The following is a 24,764-nucleotide window of genomic DNA, read 5'->3' as shown; positions in this document are numbered from 1 at the left end:
ATAAAAAAATCACCAAGATGAAAAGGTTTTTTTGAACAAATAGAGAATGAAAGACATTCTAAGATTTTTTGAACATTTTTTCCTCTCTACTGAATAATACTATGATTTTTAATCAGTTCTGCACAGCTGAAATTCACTATGGAGTTATAAAGAACATATTCTTACAGCTCAGTTAAAGTGAACATACTGAGTAGTGTCCATTGGGCTTAAATTGGCCTTACCATGAAAATAAGTAGGTCTGTACTAGCAACAGACTATATGTCATGTGCCACAAATATTGTCACCATAATTTTGTTGTATATTAGTAAAGTGAGATACATGTAAAAGAAAATCTTACAGAGGCTTAAGGTTAATGTATTTGAGATCGTATGATGCTCCTTCTGTAAAAAAGATGTTTTAAACTTCATAGTAATCAAATATGAATCACTGTCATGCCACTCCAGACAAGGTAAATATACATTTTTATGATGCTTCTTTATGTCGTAAAGATTAGAACATGAAGGGGGGAGGTGGATGTTTTTTCCACTTAAAGTAGAACACAATCAATTGCACTTGCCATCCTTCATCTTGGCTTCTTTCCCTGTTGCTTCTGGCACAGCTGGTATTATTAACATTCTCCCCCTCTTCCTGTTACACAGCCTATTTTCAAACTCATGTTTTTTTCTGATTTATAAAACATTTTAAGAACATATTCTACTGAAGTGTCAATTTCAATTTTTTTGGCTTTATGTAATAATTAATGAAAGAAAAAGAAGTATAACCAGGTACCACAAAGAAATACTAAAGAAAACACATCTTTTTGCCCAGGTTTTTTTTTCACAAATATGCAGGTTTCCCTTCACCCCAAGTTGTCTCAAAGAGGCTTTACCCATCCACGATTTTGGGTGATCATTTGACTGGTTTGTCAGTATAGAAATATTTCAATTTGTTTGAAATTACAAAAATGAATTGACAATCCTCTTGATTCTAAGTGTGATAACATATTTAACACAAAATCAGATCGTCGTAGCTAGAGTAGTCCAGATTTATTGGTGAAACGATTTAATAGAAAAAAGCAGTTTTCACAAAATTGATCTTTCAAAAGTATTTCAATTTTCTCTTTGATATAACACTGCAAACCTTTCTTCTTCAGGTAACCCAGTACTAGTTTGGAGTATCCATGGAGGTGGTTATGCTTATCCTCCCATTACTGATATTCTTTTACTGAGCTACAGTTCTCTCGATACACTGCAGGTCCTTGAATTTTATGAAACAGCAGAGATCAAATGACTGTAGCACAACCGTAGTGAGCCTTAAGCAAACTCAGGGTAAAGATTCCTGGTTTCACTTAGGCTGAGTTAGGGCTCACTCTAACAGCGAGTGAGAAGGTATTGTCATCACGCATTTATGAAGCCATTAAGCTAAAACATAAAAGGAAGCTTATAGCTAAGAATCTTTGTAGTTCGCACTGAAGTTTGCACATTGGTTGGTTTTTGGAGGGGAGAGGAGGCAATCAGCCAATATTTAACTGCTCTTCTTACACTGAGCTTTCAGTTGTAAGTTCAGACTGCAATGACTGTGCTTTCTGGTCGAGCACAGAATGCCACTGACAAGTGATCTCACTTAAGGATCGTCTTCTGAGAAAAAAGATTATCAAAATACAGAGTTTAAATGAAATCAGAACTTCTGTATTTGACAATGAAATACACTTTATAAGTATTTTTTGGCTTCCCCTGCCACCCCATTTTTTGCAGCTCATAACTGCAATAACCTCTTAACTCAGCAACAATTTATCAGAATGAACGAAATGTGTCATGATACTCTTTAGTATTTGTCAGTAGTGCTCTTAACTAGCTACAGCAATCAATATTGAACAAAATGAAATTCTTCTTTACTAGTTTCTGAGTAATAAACTTCTCACTTCCAATGTGCCATTTTAAAACCAGTCTAGTGATGCACTACTTTGAACAGAAATTCAAAGCTATTGCATAAGACTTGAGAAGCACATTATACAGTCATTCTAAATAATGTAGCTCTTATGCAGTTTATACTCAGTAAGTATCTTGTTTCAGGTGTCCTTTATTCATATCTCAAATTTTATAGGCTTCATTTACTAATGTGAAAGTCCTGATGAGATTCAGCAAAGGAAATGGGAATGTGGCAGGCTATAAAGCATTTCAGCTTTAGCTGCTGGTAGACACTTAGTGAAACATTACTGAGAGATCAGGTTTATATAACAGATATATTCTAACATTTTATGTTATTCACATTATTCAGGCACCAAGATTAGATGGGGAAATGGATTCTGTACTCTGTTGCTGGGCTTATGAACAAACAATGGAAATGCCAAAATGACAAATGTTCTCCCATTCATTTTACATACTTTAATTTGCAGGAAACTGCAGAAGCCGACATGAGAATTTCCTGCAGGATTAGCGTAAAGAGGGTTGAACAGGATGATTCAAACCCCTCTAAATATTTAGCAACTCGAATATTCTCTGATTATTTTTAGTGACATATCAGAGTTTCTACTTTGAAAAGGCTGGAAACCTATGCAGGTGGGAGAAATTACTTGTGGATGACTTTGTTTCCCTTTTACATACAACATCTTTTAGCTGAATGAGTTAATACTACAGGTTATCCTTCTTAAAATATAGTTAAAAAAAAAAAAAAAGACAGATAAGGGTGAGTTGCCATCTAACAAGGCCAAAAGACAAGGGGCAATGCAGGCTTGCTTACCAAGGTCGAAGAGGAGCCAGAGCTTCCCTCTGTTTTGATTTGCAAAACTAGGTTTATGTTTCTTGCATCTTTAGTATGAAACACAATAGCTAATTGTATATAAACAGCAAAATTCCTACAGACTTCATAGAGGCCATTTTTTATTTTTGTCTGGTTTTGGTTTTGACGTACTTACAAGCTTAAAGTGTAAGTTTCCAGCCAAAGTTTTATCTCACTGAAGACCATAGTTTCATTTCTCAGAATTCCTCAATAGGTATAAAAATACAACTCTAGAGCTTAGCAGGCATCTTAGTATTTTTCTGTGTAATTTATTCACTTTGATATGAGTTTCCAACAAAATGTGCTAATTGTTTGTGATAGAGCAAATATTTGTTATAAACAAACTGTGATAAGCAATTTACTGCAGAAAAAAAGCATTAATGTTCTTTTTTTAGAGGAAAACATGTAAAACTGGTGTAATTCTTATATAAATATATGCTCCTTCACATAACTCCACTTACTGAAATGAATAGAATTGCTTATGTGAGTAGGTGTTCATCACTTTGAGTATAGATAGCAAAACCAAAGTTCAAAAAATGAGCGCAAGCCAGATCAAACACAACAGGAGTGACTGAAAGCATTTCTTAATTTTGAAGTTCTTGGAAAAAGACCAGGTTGTAATTAGATTTTCTGAACATAATTTCCTCAGGGATTTCAACAGCTGCAATACAAAAACCTAATGAGCATTTCAATATCAAGAATTTATTTGGCCTTAATTTTATAATAATTTACAAACTGACTGTGTTTAACATTTGTATCATCCAAACTCTATAGGGCAAGAACTAGAGTTCTTCAGATAGCTGAAAATTCAGTCTGCTGAATTCTCCCTTTTTCATCCTAAGCAAACTTAAAACCTTAAAAAGAAAAAAAAAGGATTTATTTTCTTTAATATCTTTTGTTGTATAAAAACACAGGTGCTTTATTTGTCAATTTTAAATATATTGTGTAGCAGTGTTAAATTTTATGCCAGGTATTAGTAACAAACAACGAATTATAAGGAAACAATGCAAGGTATTTTTTCTCATGCTTATAGGGCTCTTTTTTCTTCTTAAGCATGATTTCAGTTAATAAGGTTAATCTCAATTTCTAATTTTCATACTTTTGTAGATCCTGATATATAGAGTGCATAACATACCAATGAATGTTTATCTTTGTTGGGCTCAAATTCTTTATTCTTCATTCTTTATTCTTTTTATGAAAATGTACATTTATGTCATACTCATGTATGCAAAAAAATGGTGTGTAGATCTTTTTCTCTTTTTTTATCTCTTAATTAAGCTATGTTTTGATAAAAAATATCTAATGACACTATTTAATTTCTGAACTGTAATCAAAGACAATAGGTACACTTTAGAAGAGGCATTGTGATTTGTAAAGCCATGGATATCAATTGGGATTTTAAGTGAAATCACTCCAGCACAGAAGTTTATATCAGAATTTAACCTGATGGCTATAAAAACTGTGCTACATTTTGGCATGGCAGCAATTCCCCTTTTTCTTGTGCAGTACTGAGGCTTCTCCCATGCCTGACAGCACATCAGACAGAGAGGAAAGGCAAAAGGCAGTACTGAAAGGGCAGCACTGTGTCAGCTAATGAGGCCCCACATCACAACCTCCACAGTGGCTGTGGATCATGGATGGAAACTGTCTGACCTGCAGCACTGCACTGTGAAATTTGCAGAGATTGCTGGTAGTGATGTGGTGACACTGGTAAGAGACAACCAGCAAGTTCTTCCAACTGACAAGATTAGACAACTAAATTACTTTTATCTCAGTAGTGCAATCAGGAACTGAAAGAGTGCAAGGCAGGTGCAAACGGAAGAAAAGCTGTATAAAGACAGAAACAAGCCCATCTCATTTTAAGATATGTTGTGCAACCTATGTTCCTTTAGTACTGTTATTCTGTGTGTTAGTCTCCACAGGTCTTTACATGTATTTTCATGGGCTAATATCCAGTGAGAGACCCAATACTCATTTATTGAATTGCCTTTTCTCATCTGAAATGCAGTCTTTAAAAAACCAAAAACCATAAAACTCCCTACCTTCTTACTCCACAGCATATTCATTATCTGATCAACTCACACTACTAATTAAGTTAAATTTGACTGCTAAATAACTCCCAAAGAGCCAATTTATCTCAGGTAGTATGAGCACATATTCATTTCTTCTTATACATCACCAGCTGTTATTAATTAAATTCTGGTCACTTCAGACTGCAAGTTTGAAATAATTGCCACTATGGAAACACTTGTACTTTAACAGTGAGCTCAGCTACTCCTTTACAGATATTGATAGTAGCCTGAACCCAGGTAGACACCACTCCAGTTATTTCATTTCAGTTTATGAGTTTTTAGAGGTATGTAGGGAATTTCCAAATTTGTTTCTCAAATGTATGAAGCTTTTTCATAAATACCTATGAAGTGCAGAACTAAGTTTGACGGATTATTCTTTAAAGAAAACATCTCCTCTCTGAGAGGACATATACCTTTTGAAGCTCAGAGGAAATCACAGCAGGAAAAAGTGATTTTTCCCTCTGCAACAGCCCCTCTCAGCTGGCTGCTGTAAAAAGGTGAGGGTTGAAGTGGCGCTCACAATCTGCTTCCTTGCTACCCACCTTCCACCTACATCCATGAAGCTTCTGTGGGCTGATGCTTTGACAACCCTGCAGTGCAAAGACTATCAGTATGACAAGGTATTAGGAGGAAAAGGTGTACTCTGAACTCCCTTCATTTTCTGTACTAATAGATTTCATTTAATTAGTCATTGCAGCAGAAGGAAGGTTAAAGGAGATCTTCAATACAGATAAGGAATAATATTCTTGCATGGAAGAGTTTTGCAACCAGGGGGAGATTGTGGATGTCCTGTGGATACATTTCTTAGCCCACTGGTAAGACTGACTTAATCTCTTCTGAAATCAACTATGCTTTCTCAAGTTTAAGTCATCACAGTACATGTAAGAAAAATGAAAATCTTAAATTCTGAAATATTTATTAGTCCCATGTTTCAGTGGAAGTGATCATAAAATCTGCATACTTCCAGAAAGTAAAATTCTTGCATTTTTATTATACACTTCCAATATGTTGAATTCTGCACAGCTAGGTGTATAGATATTGAACTATTAATTCATACATAAAGTTTTGCTTTCCCTCATTTTGAAGGTCATTTATAAGAAAAAAAAAAAGATTGTAGAGAATGAATGTAACACATTTACTGTCTTGTTGATGAAGAAAAGACACATGAAGAACACAAAAGGAACTCTAACAAATAAACTTCCTTTTGCATTCTTATTGTGTGCATTAAAAAATACCAGTGATATGATGAATATTTTTAAGGTGATGCACATGTAAATTTTTTTTTTGACCAAACAACTTCTGGAAGATTATTTTTTTTTCCCATTACTAGTATTTAAATGTAGGACTATGACCATGATTAGAAATGAACTTTGTCTTTGCTCTATGGGGCATGATGGGAAACAAATGCTTTACCCTTTAATGAGTCACCCAGTGAATTCACAGCTCATCTGCTGTTTTCAAGTTATGCGATAATTTACAAAACAAAACATTTCATGTCTTTCATCTATATACTGCATTTCACTTATTTTCATGAAAACATGTGCCCTTTTTTTTCCATTGGATAGTCTTGTTTGTGAGCAGTTTCTAATCTCCTATCAAAATATAAAATGCTTATGCAAATATATTATTAAGAAAGAAGTGAAACAAAATCCTTAATGGCTTTAGAAATTTACAAAGGAATATGTTTATGAAAGGCTACTTTTAAAAGGTCTACATTAAAAATGCAACAATAATTTAAGTTTCCAAAAAGATAGAAATCAATTTCAGCTTAAGAACAGTGAATCATGATCATCAAGTTTTGTTAATTATAGCATTTAAAGAGGCTTAAGCAAATCTAAACATATGATAGAAAACTGGAAACAGAAAAAGATGATGTCTACACAGAAGGCCTATAAATTGGTCAAGTCAACACTGGTCAAGTTCATATATATATCTGACTTGCCAAGCAAATTTACCAAGAACAGCTCTTATTCCTAGAATTACTTTGTTTTAATCTTGCAACTCATATAGCCACTTTATGTAGATTTAATTAGGCACCCTGAGGTTGCCCAAATACTTGCCCCATCTTATTGGAAGAAAATACTAAAACAACCTGACATTCATTAGCTACTGAGAAGCTACACTGAGCCAAATTGTCTATCCAGCTTTATGTGGTGATTCTGGGGATAATTTTCACCATTACTTTACAAAATGACTAAAAGAAACCTGTTTTATGTAAATTGGGAATCCTGCTGAGGTTCCTGACAATTGATAAAGTGAAATGGAGAGAAAATAACCAGTGCAAATAAGAAGCAATTTTCATGAATTCTGGTCAAATGGAAAGAAGCTAATGGATATGGCATTATAAGCAACTTGCCTTGTAAACTGTAGATTTCTCCAACGCTGTTCTGCCGGGTGATGTGATGCCAATATGCACTACGAGGAAGTGAGATCGACTTGGATAAAGTCATCGGTTCAGACAGACTGGTCTGGAGCTAAAAGCCAAAGCAAACATAAATGGAAGATCATATATAAGCATAGGTGATAGGTAATCTCGAAACTGTAAATTGAACCTATGTTGTCATGAAGGTACTATTTCCTGAGTTACCGTGGGTTTTATACTATCAGTTGAACTGTGTTATAAGCATCAGCACTGTGAATGCTCAGGAAACAGCTGTAAAAGTGTGTCTACATATATAGGTTCATTAGCACACGTTAATATTAGGACATTAGAATATGTTCCTATTTATCTACAGCTATTCTTGTTGCTGCCAGAAGTTTTTTATTTTCTTCTTTAACTTCATGATAATGATGGATTAGCATATACCTGAAATCTTAAACTCCTCTACAATCACAGTTCTTTTTGGTCATTTAGCCTGCATATTGGATTGAATACCCAGAAAGATGCCAAGAGAGAATCTGAGACAACCAGCAGAGAATTAGCAAAAAAGAGTCATTAATCTCCTAATCCTCCTTTGAATGGGAGGCATCTCATCACCAGTATTAGGCTCCAGCCTCAAGAGTAAATTTTCCTAGTCAGGGGGACTTCATGTAACTGAAATAGTGAATTGCATGGTAAGTGTACTAGAGCTACAGCACAGAATCCTGACAGAAGGAACGTAAGCCATATAAAAGAGATCTCTGTCTCCAAGAAGCTATTGATGTGAGTGAAAGACAAGACTAAGCTATATACAAAAAAGAAAAATGAAGGATTAAAGCATTCTGGCAACCTCTCTGGATATTCCTGTATAAGTTATGCTTTCTGTGTCTAGAAGAAATTAGAATGCATCTGCAAATTTTTTAAATCTCTGGCTTTACAGAATATAAGATGTGATCAATAATTTTTCATTATAACATGTTAGGCATAATTTTTTCAGAGGATGTCTGGAAGGATCAACACTGAAGGAACAACTATGTCTGAAGATTTAGAATGAAAAACTTAGTTTCAGGAGTGGCACCAGGATGATGGGGGTGGTTCTCTCAAAGCGTGTGCCTAGAAACTCACATTTTCAGAGAGTTCAGCTACAGAGCAGAAGGTATTTAGGTCTGGATCATTTACTGCAGGCTAATGACTAACTCCTAGGGGTTCCTCATTCAGAATCATAATGCCAAATTAAAAAAGCTCTTTTTATCTGCACAAACTCATGTTATTCTGTAATTTAAAACAAAACAAAACACAACCCTCCCCCCCAAACTTTAAGAGACAGTATCTACACAAAGATCTAAAATTATTTAAATTTTGAATATTGACATACACTGATGCGTGGCATATATTTTGCTTCAGATTAATCTGCTGTAATTACTTCTGTTGTTGTTTTCTTGAGAACTGTCATCAAAATTAGTCCCTGTCTACAGCTAAACTCTTTTCTGCTCATTTATAGAGAAGTATGACATTTCAGTTGTCGGTGGTGCAGATCATCACTGGAAGACATTTGATATCAGAGAGTTTGCAGAAACATTTCCTCCATTAAAAAAGAAGTTTAAAATACTTATGACAAGAATTCTATTTTTAGGGAGAGTTGAGGATTTAAAAGTTTATCGGCATGCAGAATTTCCTTTATTGTAGAGATCAGGACAATAACAAACATTCTAAATTATTTTACCATATTAGTGTAGCAAGGGGTTAATAAGTGTAATTTTGTTGAGTAAGAAAATTACATAAAATCATCTAATTTCAGCTTACAGGTGATTTATTCATAATTTATTCACCCAAAAGGTAAATTAAAGTCTTGACACAATAGGTAAAACTTTTTCCTTGTATACATTCTGAAAAAAACAATTCCAGCAGAGAACCGTGTTCACTACAGTTTATTATCTTAAAGCTAAATCTATGGATTGAATGGAAGTGGTTTAACTTATATCATTATTCTTGATCCGAGTTAATTAGCACCTGCCTGATATGACCAACACTGATGCAGAAGAACTTTATTAGCAAACATTAAAGCTTTGGAAAAATAAAAAAAAAATCTGTTCTCATTATAAAGTAAGGTAAGAACTTCTCTAGTGCAGAAGATTGCACTGCAAGCATTCACAGTACTTTGTTTCCTCAGATTCTCTAATTAAAGAACAACTTTTGATACCACCTTTTGAATAAGAAGTATCACCATATGCTAACTGCAATAGGACCAGATGAACCTGTACAGAAAGTGCCTATAATGGCAGAGGTAGCACAGACACATAGAAGAGATAGATGTTTTGATCTGGGAATGAATTTGAGACGATTTCATGCCTCTACTCTGCTCTACTGAGACCCCACCTGGAATACTGAGCCCAGCTCGAGTCCTCAGTATAAGAAGGACAGGGATTTGCTAGAGCACATCTGGAGGTGGGACACAAAAATGATCAGAGGGCTGAAAAACCTCTCCTTATGAAGACAGATCGAGACAACTGGGGTTGGTCAGCCTAGAGAAAAGAGTTTCAGGGAGATCTTATTGTAGCCTTCCAGTACTTTAAGTGTATATGAGAAAGACAGGGCAGACATTTTAGCAAGGCCTGTTGTAATAGGACAAGGGAGAAAAAGAGAGTAAACTTAAATTGGACATGTGGAGAAGATTTTTTTATGATGGGAGTTTATCCCTGGCCATATTCAAGGTCAGGCTGGACAGGGCTTTGAGCAACCTCGTCCATTTGAAGATGTCCCTACTTATTGCAGGACTAGATGACCTTTAGAGCTCCCTTCCAACCCAAAGCATTCTATGATTTCACTGAGGGTTGTTTTGCTGTGTTTCATCTATGTACTGACCTCAGTCTTTGGTATCTAGTTATAGAAATATGGAGCAAAATAAAAGCAGCGTACCCAATTAAACATACATAATATATTAACATAGCATTAAATAAAACATGCATCTAGAATGAAGAAGGTGCATCTAGGACTTATGTGGGAAAAAGTGATGACGGAATTAGAACTTAGGTTAAAAGAAAAGTAGAAATGCCTACATCAAAACCACATCAACTCGGAATTTTTTTCGGTGGGAATATAAGAAAAATCCATTACTAAGGAATTTTTGTTATCTAACATAAAATACCTAGTAGTTAGCTTTCCTCCATTTCCTTCTGAATCTGTCTTTGATAAAATACCTTTGACACAGTGAACATTACATTTCTTTCTCATATCCAAATGCAATATCCAAGCCCAAAATTTCTAAATATTAAGTCATATGAAGCCTTTGCTTTGCCAGTGACAACTTTATAATTCTTAAAGGTCTATTTGAATAAAATAGACATAAAAAAATAATAAGTCTATTAATGTGTCACTCTAAGCAGTTCCCCACACTTTTCATTATTGTTCTTTCATGAGACAAGGCTTAAGGACCAAATTTTCTTTTAATTCCCATAGGCCATCTCCACTGACTTAAATAGATATTTTAACTCAGATAGATATATGTTAACTGTATTAGGGTTCTGGGCTTTGATCTTTTTAGCATATTATTCTCTCCCCTTTTTTTTTTTCTTTCTTTTTTTTACATAAAAAATGTCAAAACACTAAAGGTAACAGAAAATATATTTGGCTCAGGGACACCAACTGAGAAATATACAGTTCATTCCATTTCTTTAGCCTACAATAAAGATAGTTTGCTTTTTACAGATATGCTGTGAAAATAGGTTATTCATTACGGATAAAAACCCCCATCTCATTTCACATTCTCATTAATGTCTTTAAACAAATAGCAAGCAAACTAGGTCACTGAAGACTAACAAGAGTTTTAGTCTTGAAATATGAATCAAATACCACTATTTAGATTTTTTTTTTCTTTATAACTCTAAAGAAGATTGCTTTGTATTGTATGCCTTGAAGAGAAAGGGGACTTGGGAAATATATTTCACTACTCAAGTGTCCATTAGCTGACAGTGGAACAGCATAGATTCATTTTACTGGCATCCAAACTAAAATATTACTAGTTTAAGAATCATACTATCTAGCAGGTGGCATCAGCTGAGGTACCAGCTCAGATATCAACTGAATTAGAGAACAAGCAGGAGGGAAGAAGTTTTTGAGTTTTTTTAAATGAGTTTTCTCATTTTCTCATAATGACCATAGCTTCTCAAAAGCAGCTACTGTTGCCCCACATTCAACTTGTACACTATGCCATATAGATCTATTTTACAAAAAGCAGTTCTCATTCAGTACTTCGAAACAGATTGCTCCTTATTAAGCAAAGTTTTGCCTGTTTCAGTTGAAATCAATTCTGCTACTCCAAACAATTTTTTTAATTTGTTATTATGAATTCTGCCTCTTCACTGATCTACTTCCACATTGTCTTATAAATGTAAGATCCGGAAGTCTAGTAATTAGATTGTGCCTTGACCCAGAACTTCTGTGAAAATACTTGACAAAACTGGATGCAGGATATATTCCTATGAAAGTCCAGTGAGAATATTCTTTCCTTTGTTGATGTGTTAGTAAAACTCTGGTTATAATTTCCCCATAACCCTTTGTTCACAATCACTTAACTTGCTTAGAAAACAGTTATGTGTTACTTGGACTCTCTTCATTACTTAAAGGTGCCTACCATTAATATAAACATCTCTAGGTTAACAACATACTATTTATTTGCTATGCACTGCTTTATATTTATTTTTACATTTTTATCCAGCTTGCTGTTCCTGACAGAATAAAATTAGCAAAGTCCCCACCAATATATGACCTCACAAGTCTTCTGAAAACACTTGTAGAAAAGCTAGCTGTGAAAATAATTTGAGTGATTTCAGCCTTTATAATATATTTCTAGCATTTGGGTTTTCAGTAGTTGCTCCAGACTTGCTATTACCTTTTAGAGAGTTGCTTAATCAATTATGGAGGAAAAAAAAAATTAAAACAGTGACACTGTTTTGCAATGCCAAGGTGGATGATGATTACTCTTTGGTGGTGGAATAATGTTATCTATGGATAATAAAGCAATGGTGAAAGAAAAGCATTGTGAAGGGAGATTCAATGGGACTGATTTTTTTTTTTTTTTCCTAATCTCCTTGGCCACACTATAACGATAGAATTGGGACACTTTACTCCTTTTCGGGCAGAAATGTGTTGGGTTTTTTTTTTCTTCCTTTCCCCTAAAAGAAGCTCATAAAAGATCGATGTTGTCTGACAGAATGGATTAATGTTGGAGGAAAATTAGATGGATTTTACAGCATATTGGGATTACATTTGTTGCATGTCTGTAAGGTGAGTGTCTTCACCCATATTCTGTCACAAAATTGTGGGTTTGTTCCTTTCATGAAAGAAGTTTCCTGCCTATGGAAACTATACTAATTACTGTGAGGGTAGAAGGTTAGATTCTTAAATCTTTCAATGGTTTGCACCATATTATTATGCACAAGCAAATACTTTATCCATTTTTCATTGCACAAAACCATTCACCAATAAAATGGGAGATGATGCCAAGATGAACAGAGCCAAGACTACTGACTACATAACAGGTCTTGGTGGAAGCAAACACAACTGAGCTAACTTCTTCAAGAGATACATGTGTGTATATATATATATATATATATATATATATATATATATATATATGATAGAGAATCCAGTATTGCACAGACATTTTTTGAGGTTACTGATTCTTCTTTCTTTTGCCATGAAAGGAGCTTTTATGAAAGAGAGTTGTCAGACAAAGGAAGAGATTTTTCAGACAGACACTTGTTGACCTGAAAATATACAGCATTTCGGGTAGACTGTGTAGAACTACAATATAATTTCTCTAAATAGCATCATTCAGGGCAGAGTTTCCAGGTTTTAAAAGTAAAAATCTAGGGTTTTTGAAGGTCCTTAGTACTGATACACTTTTTAAAACACATGGTACTTTCCAGAAGGCTATTGGGGATGATCAGAACAAAAAAATTATTTTCACCTCTGTGCCTGGGGAGATCATTTGAAGGGTGGGAGATAAGGTAAATAAAGGTGGTAGATAAGGAATCAGCTAGATGGGTACAACCAGACAGCTGTAGTCAATGATACTATGTCTAGGTGGAGGCTGGTGATGAGTTGTGTCCTTCAGGGCTGTGTCGTGGGACCAGCGCTCTTCAGTATCTTCATCAGTGACATAGACAGTGAAAGCAAGTGCACCCTTCAGCAAGTCTGCAGATGACACAAAGCTGACCTTAGCAGTTGACATAACAGAAGGAAAGGATGTCATTCAGAGGGACCTAGCCAAGCCTGAAAATTGGGACTTCAAGAACCTAATGAATTTCAACAAGTCTAAGTGCAATGTGCTGCACTTGGGTGGGGCAATCCCAGATACGAGTACAGACCAGGAGAACTCACTGAGAGCATCCCTGGTAGAGAAAGACTTGGAGGTTCTTGTGGATGAAAATCTGGACATGAGCCAGCTAAGTCTGCTTGCAGCCCAGAAGGCCAACCACATCTGGGCCAGCAGGCTGAGGGAAGTGATTCTCTCTCTGTACTCTGCCTACCTGGAGTACTGTGTCCTGCTCTAGGTCCTCCATACAAGAAGGATGTGACCTGAGTGGGTCCAGAGGAGGCCATGAAGATAATCAAAGGGATGGAGCACCTCTCCTGCGAAGACAGGCTAAGAGAGCTGGGGTTGTTCAGCCTGGAGAAGAGAAGGCTTCATCTTATCAATGTTTGTAAATATCTCGAGGGAGAGTGCAAAGAAGATAGAACCAAGCTCTTCATAGTGGTATCCAGTGACAGCACCAGGGCCAGTGTGAACAAACTGAAGCACAGGAGATTCCCTCTGAACACTAGGAAACACTTTTACTGTTAGGTGATCCAGATTTTCCGGGGAGGTTGTGAAATCTCCCACCTTGTAGATATACAAAAAGCCATCTGGACATGGTCCTGGGCCACCAACTTTGATGGCCCTGCTTGAGCCAGGGTGGCTGGACAAGATGACTTAGAGAGGTCCCTTGCATCCTCAACCAGTCCGTGATCATCATCTCCAAAATTATAGAGAAGATTTTACTGAATAGGGAGAGTGCCAGATCTGTCTTCTGAACAGTGTAAGGATAAGTAAGTTGAGTTTGGAAAGAATGGACTGAAACGCTTTTGTTAGAGAGATCAAAGAAAGAGACTATCAACAAAGACTGGTACTCTTCAAACAGAGCAAGTGTTTTTTTGGGAATCCAACCTGAAGGTTATGGTATTCCAGAAGGTGCTCTCTCATGAGGTTTGTCAAACCACAGTTAAAAATAGTGAGGCTTTGCCATCAGTGTTGACACGCAAAGTCTTGTCCTCCTTTCTCTGTCTGTTTTCACTCTCCTTGCTCTGCTGAGTATTCCCCTCCCTTACAAAGCTACTAGAGTCTGACCCCTACTTGATATGCTCTGGCAAAGTCTTCAAAGTATGCAATTTTTTTTGCATGGAATTACTTGCCAAAAGATATGACATATCTTAAACAGGTATTTAGGACACTCAAAGTCTCAGTATTTTACTTGAGAGTACTGTAAGGACGGCCTTTCTGACTTCATAGAAGTTGTTTTGGCCAGTTTTAGAACTGATGGGGTAGAAGTCATAGTATGAAAAAATGTCTCTCAGTGGAGAACACAAAAACACTCTTTAGCATGCAGCAACAAAGGTGAAATATGGATGAACACAGACTGCCCACTGTAGCCAGCTGGGAGAACTGTACTGGAAGAAGTTTGGGGCTGAAAAATCAGAATTCTAAAAAATGTTAGAATCTCTATTCACTGTTTAGTGCGCAGTTATTTGACTTTCATTATTTCTGATGAAGAAAATTACTTGGACTTCATGAAATTTCTTATAAAGTTTTTCTTCAATTGTCTAAACCAGATCAGTAATTTCCAATTACACATATTTGTGGAAATCCGATTTCTTTTAGTTTCTTCATTTCAGTACACAGAAATTACCAACCAGTGAACTTTAATAAAATGACAGGAAGATAATTTTCTGAATACTTGCTGAAACAATAATCATCAATAACCTTTCATGAATATTCCTTACTAGGCTTATCAGTGCGTGACTCCAGTATTCAGTAACACACATAGTCTTGCTGACCTCTACTTTCTGACATTTTCAGAAGTTAGTTTTATGTGTCATACAAAGACATTTCAATTAAAAAGAAGAAATGGCAAACCTGGAAAACATAAAAATTACTGTTAGGGTGTAAAGTCTTCTCAGATGACTCTTCAATATCTTCAAAAAAACCACATTTCCTTCCTTTTAAGTAGTTACTTTTAATAATTTAAAATTAATCTTAAATCACAAAACTGGGGCTAGTTATATATGAGTGATATAATGTATTTTTTGCAGGGAGGGTAATAAAAAATGTGCCTGCACATATGAACACACAAATAAATGCATTAATTTAATGTAAGGAAATTTAATCATAATTAATTAAATATTTACTTTAACAGCTCCATTGCCTTTATTGAGCTTTGACAGATTTAAAATCAACAGAGATGCTGGTATATAACAATAAAGGCCTATTCTTTTCCACTGTGTATGCTCACACAAAGGAATCACATCATGATTGTATATATAGATGGATACAGCCAGAGCATTCTTGACGTTGCTGTTTTAAAATTGCAATAAGCAATCACTAAAAAGCAATACATACACTTCTAAATAAATAGAAATAAATAATAAAACTTTGGAAATATATGGGGTTTTATTGCCCAGTAACAACTTACAGTGAGAGACAAGATGCTCTGAATTACAATCCAAATTTCTTTCATATAAAAGAAGCTTGTGAAATGTTTGCTTCCTTACTGATGCTGCAAATTAGGAATCCAGTTTAGAAAGGTGGGAGACAGAGAAGTATTTGTAGATAGCTGTATCTTTCTACATGGATCAGTCTAATAAATTCTATCATTGGAAACCTTTCTTCATCTAATTTAATTTTCAGACAAAAAATCAGTTGGCAAAAGTTGGATGGCATAGTAGAAGTTGTAGATGCATGACCACGTGCCATATAAATCAAGCTCTGTAAAATCCATAGTTACCATCTAATGAAATCTCAAATCTTCGTTCACGAAGCCTAGCCATGATGATCTAATGAAACAATCTTTTGCCTCTGTTTCAGCTTCACAAAACAAAGGAAACAGAATTATACCTGTTGCCATGGAAATCTGTAACTCCATTTCTTTTTTTCTTCATTTAACAGAAAATGTATGTAAAGGTGATCACCATACAATGTGTGGGAAACATTACAAAAATGCCATCTTTTTACCAAGAATTTTATAAAACCTCTCTGGTAGTAGCAGTTGCAACTTTTACAACTATATTCTACTTGGAAATAATTAAGAATAATGAAGAGACTACAAGTTCTTTAATTTTACAAAGAAGAACCTAAGCTTATTTGTCAATGGATTTTGAATTACAAAGACTGTAGACATATTCATTCAACAGCCACTCATATGAATCCAAAAGAATCCTGCCTGACAGCTGCCTTTATGGAAATGGATTCTGACAGACTGAATATGCTCTGAGACTAGCAGCTTTTACCCTGAGACAGTCATAAGAAACAGTATGCTTCTGACATAGCACGGAAAATCTTCATTAATTCCTTGCTGCTAAAGGTTGCAGAACTGAAACATTTTTGAAAAACCTTTTCCTGCAGTTTAGATGGAACAATACTCTAGTACATTTAACATCATCACCAGCATGGACAGTGGGATAGAATTCAACTTAGCAAATACGGGGATGACATCAAACCAGGGTGAACAGTCAAACACTCAGAGAGCAGAGCTTCTGTTCAGAGGGACCTCAGAAAAACAGAGGAAATGTCTGAGATGAATGTCATGAAGTTCAGCAATGACATGTTAATGCTGCAACTGGGTCAGGGCAACTGTGTACAAAAGTACAGCCTGGGGACTGACTTGCTGGGTAAAAACTTTGCCAAAACGATCTAGTGGTCCTGGTGGTAACATGAATGACAAGTGTACGTATGTAGTGATGGAGGTTAATGATGCACTGGTCCACGTTAGCAAAAGTGTGGCCAGCAGAACAGGGGAAGTCACAGATCTCCACTATTTGGCATTTGTGAAACTACATCTGGAAGTCTAATGATGTCCAGGAAGTCTTCAGGTTTGGGCCTGGCCAAACTGGAGAGAGCCTGGCAGAGAACCACTAAGAAGTAGAATATGATCAGTGATGTTGGATTAAGTGTCCAATGTTTATTCACCATGAGAAAGCAAAGGCTAAAAGAAATCTAACTCCAGTTTTTCTCTCTCTTTTTAAAGGTATGTTGTAGAGAAGACTGTTACCAGAGAGGCATGGTGAGAGGACAGGAGTTGACAGGTCACAGGCTATAGCAAGGGAAATTTGAGACACACTTAAGGAAAAATTCTTCACAAGGTGAACAGCCAAGCACTGGAACGAGTACCCATAATCTGCACTGTTGTGGGTATTCAAAACTTGACTGGATAAGACCCTGGGTAACTTTACCTAGTTTTGATGTTATATCTGCTTTGAACAGACAATTGGATGAGCTGACCACCAGCACTCCCTTCCAATGCCAATATTTCTGATCCTATATTCAAAAGGTTTGAAAATCTGAGAGCTGTGCTGTGCTATTGTGTCAAAATGATGTTATTTTACTGACTGTAGTAGCTGCACATCTTTGTATAATATAGGTGTTGTAGTTAGTGAAAAAATGTCAAACCAGCAGTACAGGGTCTATAGTCTGTACTACTGGCTTATATTTCTCCTGAATCAGATTCCTGAACAGCTGCTAAACAAAAACTCTTAGCATGGCCAGCATCATGTGGGATATCAGAAACATAAGAAAAACAAAACCCACAGCTGACAGAAAAAGGGAACAGAACCAATCCCTATCTGGATAGGCTTTGATAAACACGTATCAAAAGACTGCATGTATTTGGAAAAGTTCCTGTATTTCAGGTATGGCTTTTTTAGATACTCAATATCTGTTCTCTTCAATCTAAACATAATCAGAGAGATTATCATAAATAATTTTCACATTAAAACCCCTGTCATCTTTATAAAAAGAAGTAAAGAAAAAATTAAGACATAGGGTGAATTTCACCTAATTTTTGTCCTACCAACAAGTACCTGATGAGCCAAAGCACAAAAAGCACAGGAGGGAATTACAGATTAACTTTAGGGCTCTTATGAGAATTTTTGATCCTCTCTCAGATTATTACTTTTTATAATTCTCCTGTTCTCTGAACAACACTTTGCCCACTGTAAATCATTGATAAAGAAGTTTCTTATTAGTCAGAGGCAAAGTCTTAACTATTCCCTTGCGTGTTATAAAGAACTTCTAAACAGAGTTGCTGAAACAGAGGAAAGCCTTGCATGACAGGAGACACAAAATGATATTGTAACTCAAAAGACTGATGAGAACCATATGAAGAAAATCTTTTTCAGAAGTTAATTCTTCTGTGAATAAGCAATTGACTATGACTTGGGATTTTTTTCGTTATTGTTTTGTTGTTGTGCTATTCCTAGCATACAGCTGATTAATCTATGACCTTGGGCAATTCATATGCAGCTGAATTTGGCCTTAATCTTTCTGTGCCTCATTTTACTCGTTAGTATAAATACTATAATAATACCTGTCTCCTGAGAGCACTGGATAACTTCCTCAGCTTCTGCTAATAATAACAGAAGCTCTATAGGTACTTCAGTTTATTTTACAAGAAACAGTTTTCTGAAAATAGTGGATATGATATTAATAATAAATTAAGCCCACTAGTGATGTGGTTTCAGTATTACTTTTTAGTAACACTTAAGTCAACATAACCCACTTCTCGAGTAAGAGAGTTGATGACATAAACCTACCAGCACAGTTATATAAGCAAGCTGGTTTAAAGGTACACAATGCCAAACAAAACTTCCCTTCCATATTAAATGCTCCTCTGAGGTTAGTTAAGGAGAGGGCTGGGAATAGCCAAAGAGGGTTCAGTCAGGCATGCAACAACTACCGTATAATTACAGCAGCCATTCCTAATTTATCATTCATATCACCTGCAGCTTTTAGCAAATAAGACTGCTAAACAAATCATCAATTTTGTTCAGGGAAAAGTTCGTTGGTTCTTCATTTGCTGCATTTATGGAAACAAATATGAATTTCAGCTTGACAGTGCCTCTCCAACTACTTTGTTAGCTCTGCAAACGTACAATATTCTGCAAAGTACAAGAAAAGTGAAAAAAAAATCACAAATGTGCTTATGTCACCAACTTTCAAATCCTCTTATACTCAAATGCAACTTCATAAAGTTGAAATAAATTATACCTGACTTTTAGGAAATAGCTCTTTAAACAGTGCCTAGAAATGCAGATAGGTGGCTAAAGTGATTTTTAAAGCGCTTACACGCTAAATTCTCAGGAGGTTTTGCATCTTCGCATACCTTACTGTGCAAACATCTTTGCCCTCTTGCATTTAAACAAGCTAACCAGACCATAGCAGCTTAAATTGAAATGCTCACAGTACAGCCCAGCTGCGTGTACACATATCACTGAGGTGAACAGGGAAAACAATGTTCATAGGATTCATGTATGCAGCTTTGGGATGGATTCATAGGATGGAATAGGCTCCTTGCAGATAAAAAATTGTATTGTCTTAGTTATGAGACACATTTGCAAAACTTTTAATACAAATTTGAGTTCAACTCATACTTTATATCAGGAGGAAGGCAGATTACAATCTGCGTCTTAGATAGCATGATGGACAGAATGCTAGAAGAATACTGTAACAGTATACAAAATACTACGGAAATTTTTAAGGAGGAAAGAATGAGAATAATTTCTAAGTAATGGTGCACACCTATGTGGTAAGGGACTTGGATTTTAGGCCTAGGAGAGATTTAGAGTATTATCTTTTTGAGAATTATCTTTTTGCATTCAAGATCATCCAGCCCTATGACTACAGATAAGAGAGATTTCAAAACTGTGTCAAATTAAGAATTGAATTTTTCCCACCATACTCTGAATGAAAACCCTCATGACTACTACCACTTCAAAAAAATTTCTAAGATTTAGCTTTCAAGTGGTAAAACAACATTGAAATTACATCACCAACTACCAAAACATTTGACACACTCTTATGTAAGGATTTTCCAGCTCTGTTCTCACACCTACCCACACCACTCACCTACACACCACACAAACCTTTATGTTGTCTGCAGTGTTTGAGACATGATGAATAGCTCTGTTCTCCCCTCCTTCCCCCCTGCTCTCCCTCCCCACTCCATCACTTCCTAGAAGCAGCTGCACTAACCCTTTGTTACCATAGTAAAGACTTTCCCTGCTCCGTGGTTTAATTCAAACAAACAGCAAACATCCGGGAACACCAACCACCTACAGTGTTCCTCAGAGAATCTTTGCACCTCATCTTTACACCTCCCTCTGCCTTCGAGGTGCTGTACAAGGGCACAAAGGACCCCTGCAGCTCACAGAGAAAGAGGGGGTAAAAAAGATGTTGACCCATTAAGAAAGGAATAAATGGGATGACACCTTAATGGCTGTGGAAATTTAAATTTCATAGTGGGATGAGGTATTTTCTTTTAGAAAGGGAATGGCACCTGCTGTGTACTTCTTGAATGTTGCTGCATTTCGATCTGACTAACAGTCCCTGAAAAAATGCCACTGAAATAAATCTACATTCAAGACAATATTTTAATTCGAATTAAAAAATAAAGGAGGCCCAGTTGGAAGAATCATTAACTGTCACACAGCCTGAACACCCACAAACCCCCACTTTCTTATGAAATGGTGAATGTTGGAAATAGACCTGAGATGTAAGTTTAGGATTTCCTTAATCCAAGTACACACAAGTTTTCTGAGCCTGAAGACTAACAAGGAGTCTGGTAAATTTCTTGAAAAATTCTGATGGAAAAATCAGAATCAAGAAAAATGTCATTATGGGCTTAATGAACCAAGAACACCATGGAAAATTACTGATACTTGTGGGAACTGGTTTTGCAAAACTCAAACCCAAAAGTACACTTAAGTGAAAAAAGAAACAAACAAACCAGAATTCTTGGATTTGTTGCTAATCTTGGCAAAATTTACAGATAGTCGTGGATAAACTGATCACTGTGGTGTTCCATTGTACCAGGGGAGGCTTAGACTGGGCATCAGGAAGGATTTATTTACTTCTAGAGCGGTCAAACACTGGAACAGGCTTCCTAGAGAGGTGGCTGGTACCCCAAGGTAGCCAGTGTTTTAAGAGGCATTTGGACAATGCCCTTAACATTAACATGCTTTAATTTTTGCTCAGCACTGAAGTGGTCAGGCAATTCGACTAGATGGTCGCTGCAGATCCTTTTCAATGGAAATATTCTGTTCTATTCTACTTTACTCAATTTTATAACGGAAAAAAGCTTCACAACACCCGCGTGAATCAAGTAAACCATTCACCAGCTATGTATTGTAATAAAGCAGCCAGCTTTTTGCAGGGTTATAAAATTTCTAAAGAAACATTATACAGCAACATCATACAGTAGTTTCAGATGGAAAGTACAGAACAATATTGAGCTAAGTATGAATGAATAACTGACTTGAGGCTATACTTTAACTTACATAAAGTACATGAGTTTATGAATGACTATATGCATTTAGAATTTCAGTACTTGAGCTTATACATAATTTAGAAAGCAAAGAAAATGTACTAAGAGACCAATGCATCATGACATGGGATCATCCACCAATGAATTGTAGAATTTTCTTCTGTTTCTCCTTCAGGTATTGAGTCAACTCAAATGCACTTAGGCAGAATTACAGCATAAAGGGGCTTTGTTATATTAAGTAAATTGCAGAGCTGAAATGAAGCCCAGAAAACATATAAAATGTATTTGACTAAATATTTCATACATTCATTGGGTCAGCAGCATACAGTAGTATTTCCTATACTTCACAACTTGAAGATGATATGTGATAGGCATGCCATTGCACAAAGGCATAAATAAACCAGTCAAAGCTCTGGAGATGCAGTGGCAAAGGCAGGATGCTTCAAATTGAAACATGTAAAAATTAAAATTTAGAATGTTTAATATGTTTATTGACGATGTTTGACCCCATAATGTTTCATGAGTATGTATTTAGGTTGTAATCAGGTTCAAAATATGTGAAGCTATAGATAATACAGACTTGTTTACAGAGCAAAAAATAAATTAAAATTTCCTATTAAACCAATGCTATTTTCTCCAGATTCAGAGTTGTTGTTTTATGATCCTAAGGCAATTTACGTTAACCTTCTTTTTTCTGCTTACTTTGTTATTAATACTGCGTCTGACAATATGTGGTTTATATTTATCCTCAGACCAGTCTTATGAAATACTGTTACCCTCTTCATTTTTCTTTTCAGATAAGAAAGAGAAAGCTCAAATGACTCTCAGGCTTATTTCTTAACCATCTTCCTCTTCAACCTCTCCTTAAGCCCAGTTCTATTGCTTGATATTTGTCTTCTTTGACACATTTATTATTTCCCTCCAATAATGTTTTTAAAAGAAATAATATATAAAGTCATTGATACTATCTTTTTTTAAATGACAGAAATCTATTATGATGACTTTTTCACTTACATTAAGTTGAATTTTAAAGACAAGACTTGTAAATAGTGAGAATAAACGAAAAATATAGAGATGTAATGTTTCATAGAGGTATTTATCTTCTGGGAAATGTTAAAAAGATCATAATCTAAAATGGCATTTTTATAGCTGTGCTCTCTAAAGTAAAACAAGTGTCATAGAAAATTTCAGTGATAGTAACTTATGAAACTTGGGCCATTATCATTTATTCCTGCATTTATACTTCAGTTTTATTCATGTTTGATTAACTCCAGCTGGTTAACATCAACTTTAGTGCTACCTTATTTAGACTTATTTTTTTACACATTGTAAATTTTTATTCTTTTGAGATTGCATAGTAAGTTTTTACTGGCAACTCTTGAAAGAAGTAATTTATAGGGCTACAAAGGTATGAGTATTTCCTCAACATGCCTCCCTCATATGTGTAGTCATAACACAGGAAATCTACAGTTCTTAACCTCTCAATTTATACACTTGAACAACAGTGGGGGCAGAAGTTACATCAGGAGTATTTTCAGTGGAAGTTGAATGGCAGAAGATCAAAGCTGGCATTAGAGAGGAAATCAGGTGTTAAAATTCCAATGCCATGTTGTCATCCTGGTGCAGAGGTTAGATAGACAGGTGCTGCTGAGTACAACTGTTCAGACGCTGGTGTATGAAAACTACCTGAACTGAGATTCTTTAAGAAAAGATGACCAAACCTAACGTTATTTCCTGTTTGCAAGGAAGAGGAGACTCAACATTTATGTAGGTGAAGCATTTATGCAGGATGAATTATTCTTTTTCCTTCTCTCCTCTGGACAGGCCAACTGACAAGATCTAACGGTTCACTGCTGCCTCTATACCAATTCAGCTCAGTAAACCTGCAGAATCCTTCTCTTTTTAGTACGGTGTTTCTGGGGTTTTCTTTGGTCAAATTAACAAACTGAACTGAACACACTGAGTCTGATAGGTACCTAAATTAACAGAAAGGAAGATGAAGGAGCTTGCAGTCCAGCCTGGGGACAGAGGAGGGTGATAGAGCTGGCTGTTAAGACACTCAGAAATGCATTTTCCATGCTCAACAGCACACTCCAGGTAGTGAGGATACATGCTATTCTTGAGGTTAAAACTTTTTATTTTCACAGTAATTTCAAGACTGATAATCCAACTACATTTCTAAATGTTACATACAAAAAATCCAAACAAGGTGGATAGGGGGCAGAGAAGGGAGGGGGAGGGAAAACCAGGAGATTTTTAAGAATGCAGATTGTTCAGATGATAAAAATAGAGTTGCTGACACTCTCCTATAGATAACAAAACAGCAAAAAATAATATAGTGTAAATAGAAAGACCATAATTGTTCTTTTTAATTAACTTGTTATGTTGAAACTAAGCTCACTAACAAAACACTGCAATATTGCCCTCTCTCACGCAAAACTACTATAAAACAGAATTATCATCTGTATTACACTGATTCATCAAAAAAATAAAGACTGAAAAAAGTGAATATAAAGACAATTTCCCAGAAAAGAATTTAAATTTAAGTACCAGTATTAGCCCAAATTTGTTATTGTCCCAAACAAAGTGAGCATAAAACAATATCACTCTGCCAGTGTAATGTTTCAAACTTAATCAAGGAAACCACCTGAGCTAAATTAGATCACTGCCCACTTTGCTGTAATATTTGAATAAAATCCAGTCTGCTTTGATCTCAATAAAATCAACAACCAACTCAAATCCACACCTACGTCAGCGACTACTGATGTCGTATTTCAGGTCTTTCTTCCATGTTATAATATGAAGGGATTACTGAAAGGATTATTTGAAAGGAAAATGAGTAGAAGATGAAAGTGTGCACATGACTGCCTGTCTAAACTGATAGGGCTTCTCCTGCTCGAGGTGAAAATGACGCAGACTTGGTGCTCTATGAGCTGCCACAGAACAATTTTGCTTCCAGTCCATGCACTAATGGGAAGAATTAGTTTCCTTCTCAAGTCTCTC

The 24,764-nt window shown here is 35.8% G+C and overlaps 1 protein-coding gene across 1 annotated transcript in view; it reads right to left on the bottom strand.

Moving 5' to 3' along the window:
• DOK6 (docking protein 6) overlaps window positions 1–24,764 on the bottom strand; it is a 240,685-nt gene that overhangs the window by 35,104 nt on the left and 180,817 nt on the right. The window contains exon 7 of the mRNA XM_027882863.1: window positions 7,186–7,303. Within this exon, the coding sequence (XP_027738664.1) occupies window positions 7,186–7,303 (118 nt within the window). The remainder of the gene's footprint in view (window positions 1–7,185; window positions 7,304–24,764) is intronic.

The sequence above is a fragment of the Empidonax traillii genome, unplaced genomic scaffold, assembly GCF_003031625.1.
Source record: "Empidonax traillii isolate 1590-97213 ecotype Southwest subspecies unplaced genomic scaffold, ASM303162v1 scaffold113:size1526484, whole genome shotgun sequence".
Classification (NCBI taxonomy): domain Eukaryota; kingdom Metazoa; phylum Chordata; class Aves; order Passeriformes; family Tyrannidae; genus Empidonax; species Empidonax traillii.
Note: the sequence above shows the minus strand (reverse complement) of the source record. Positions and strands in the feature narration are given on the sequence as shown.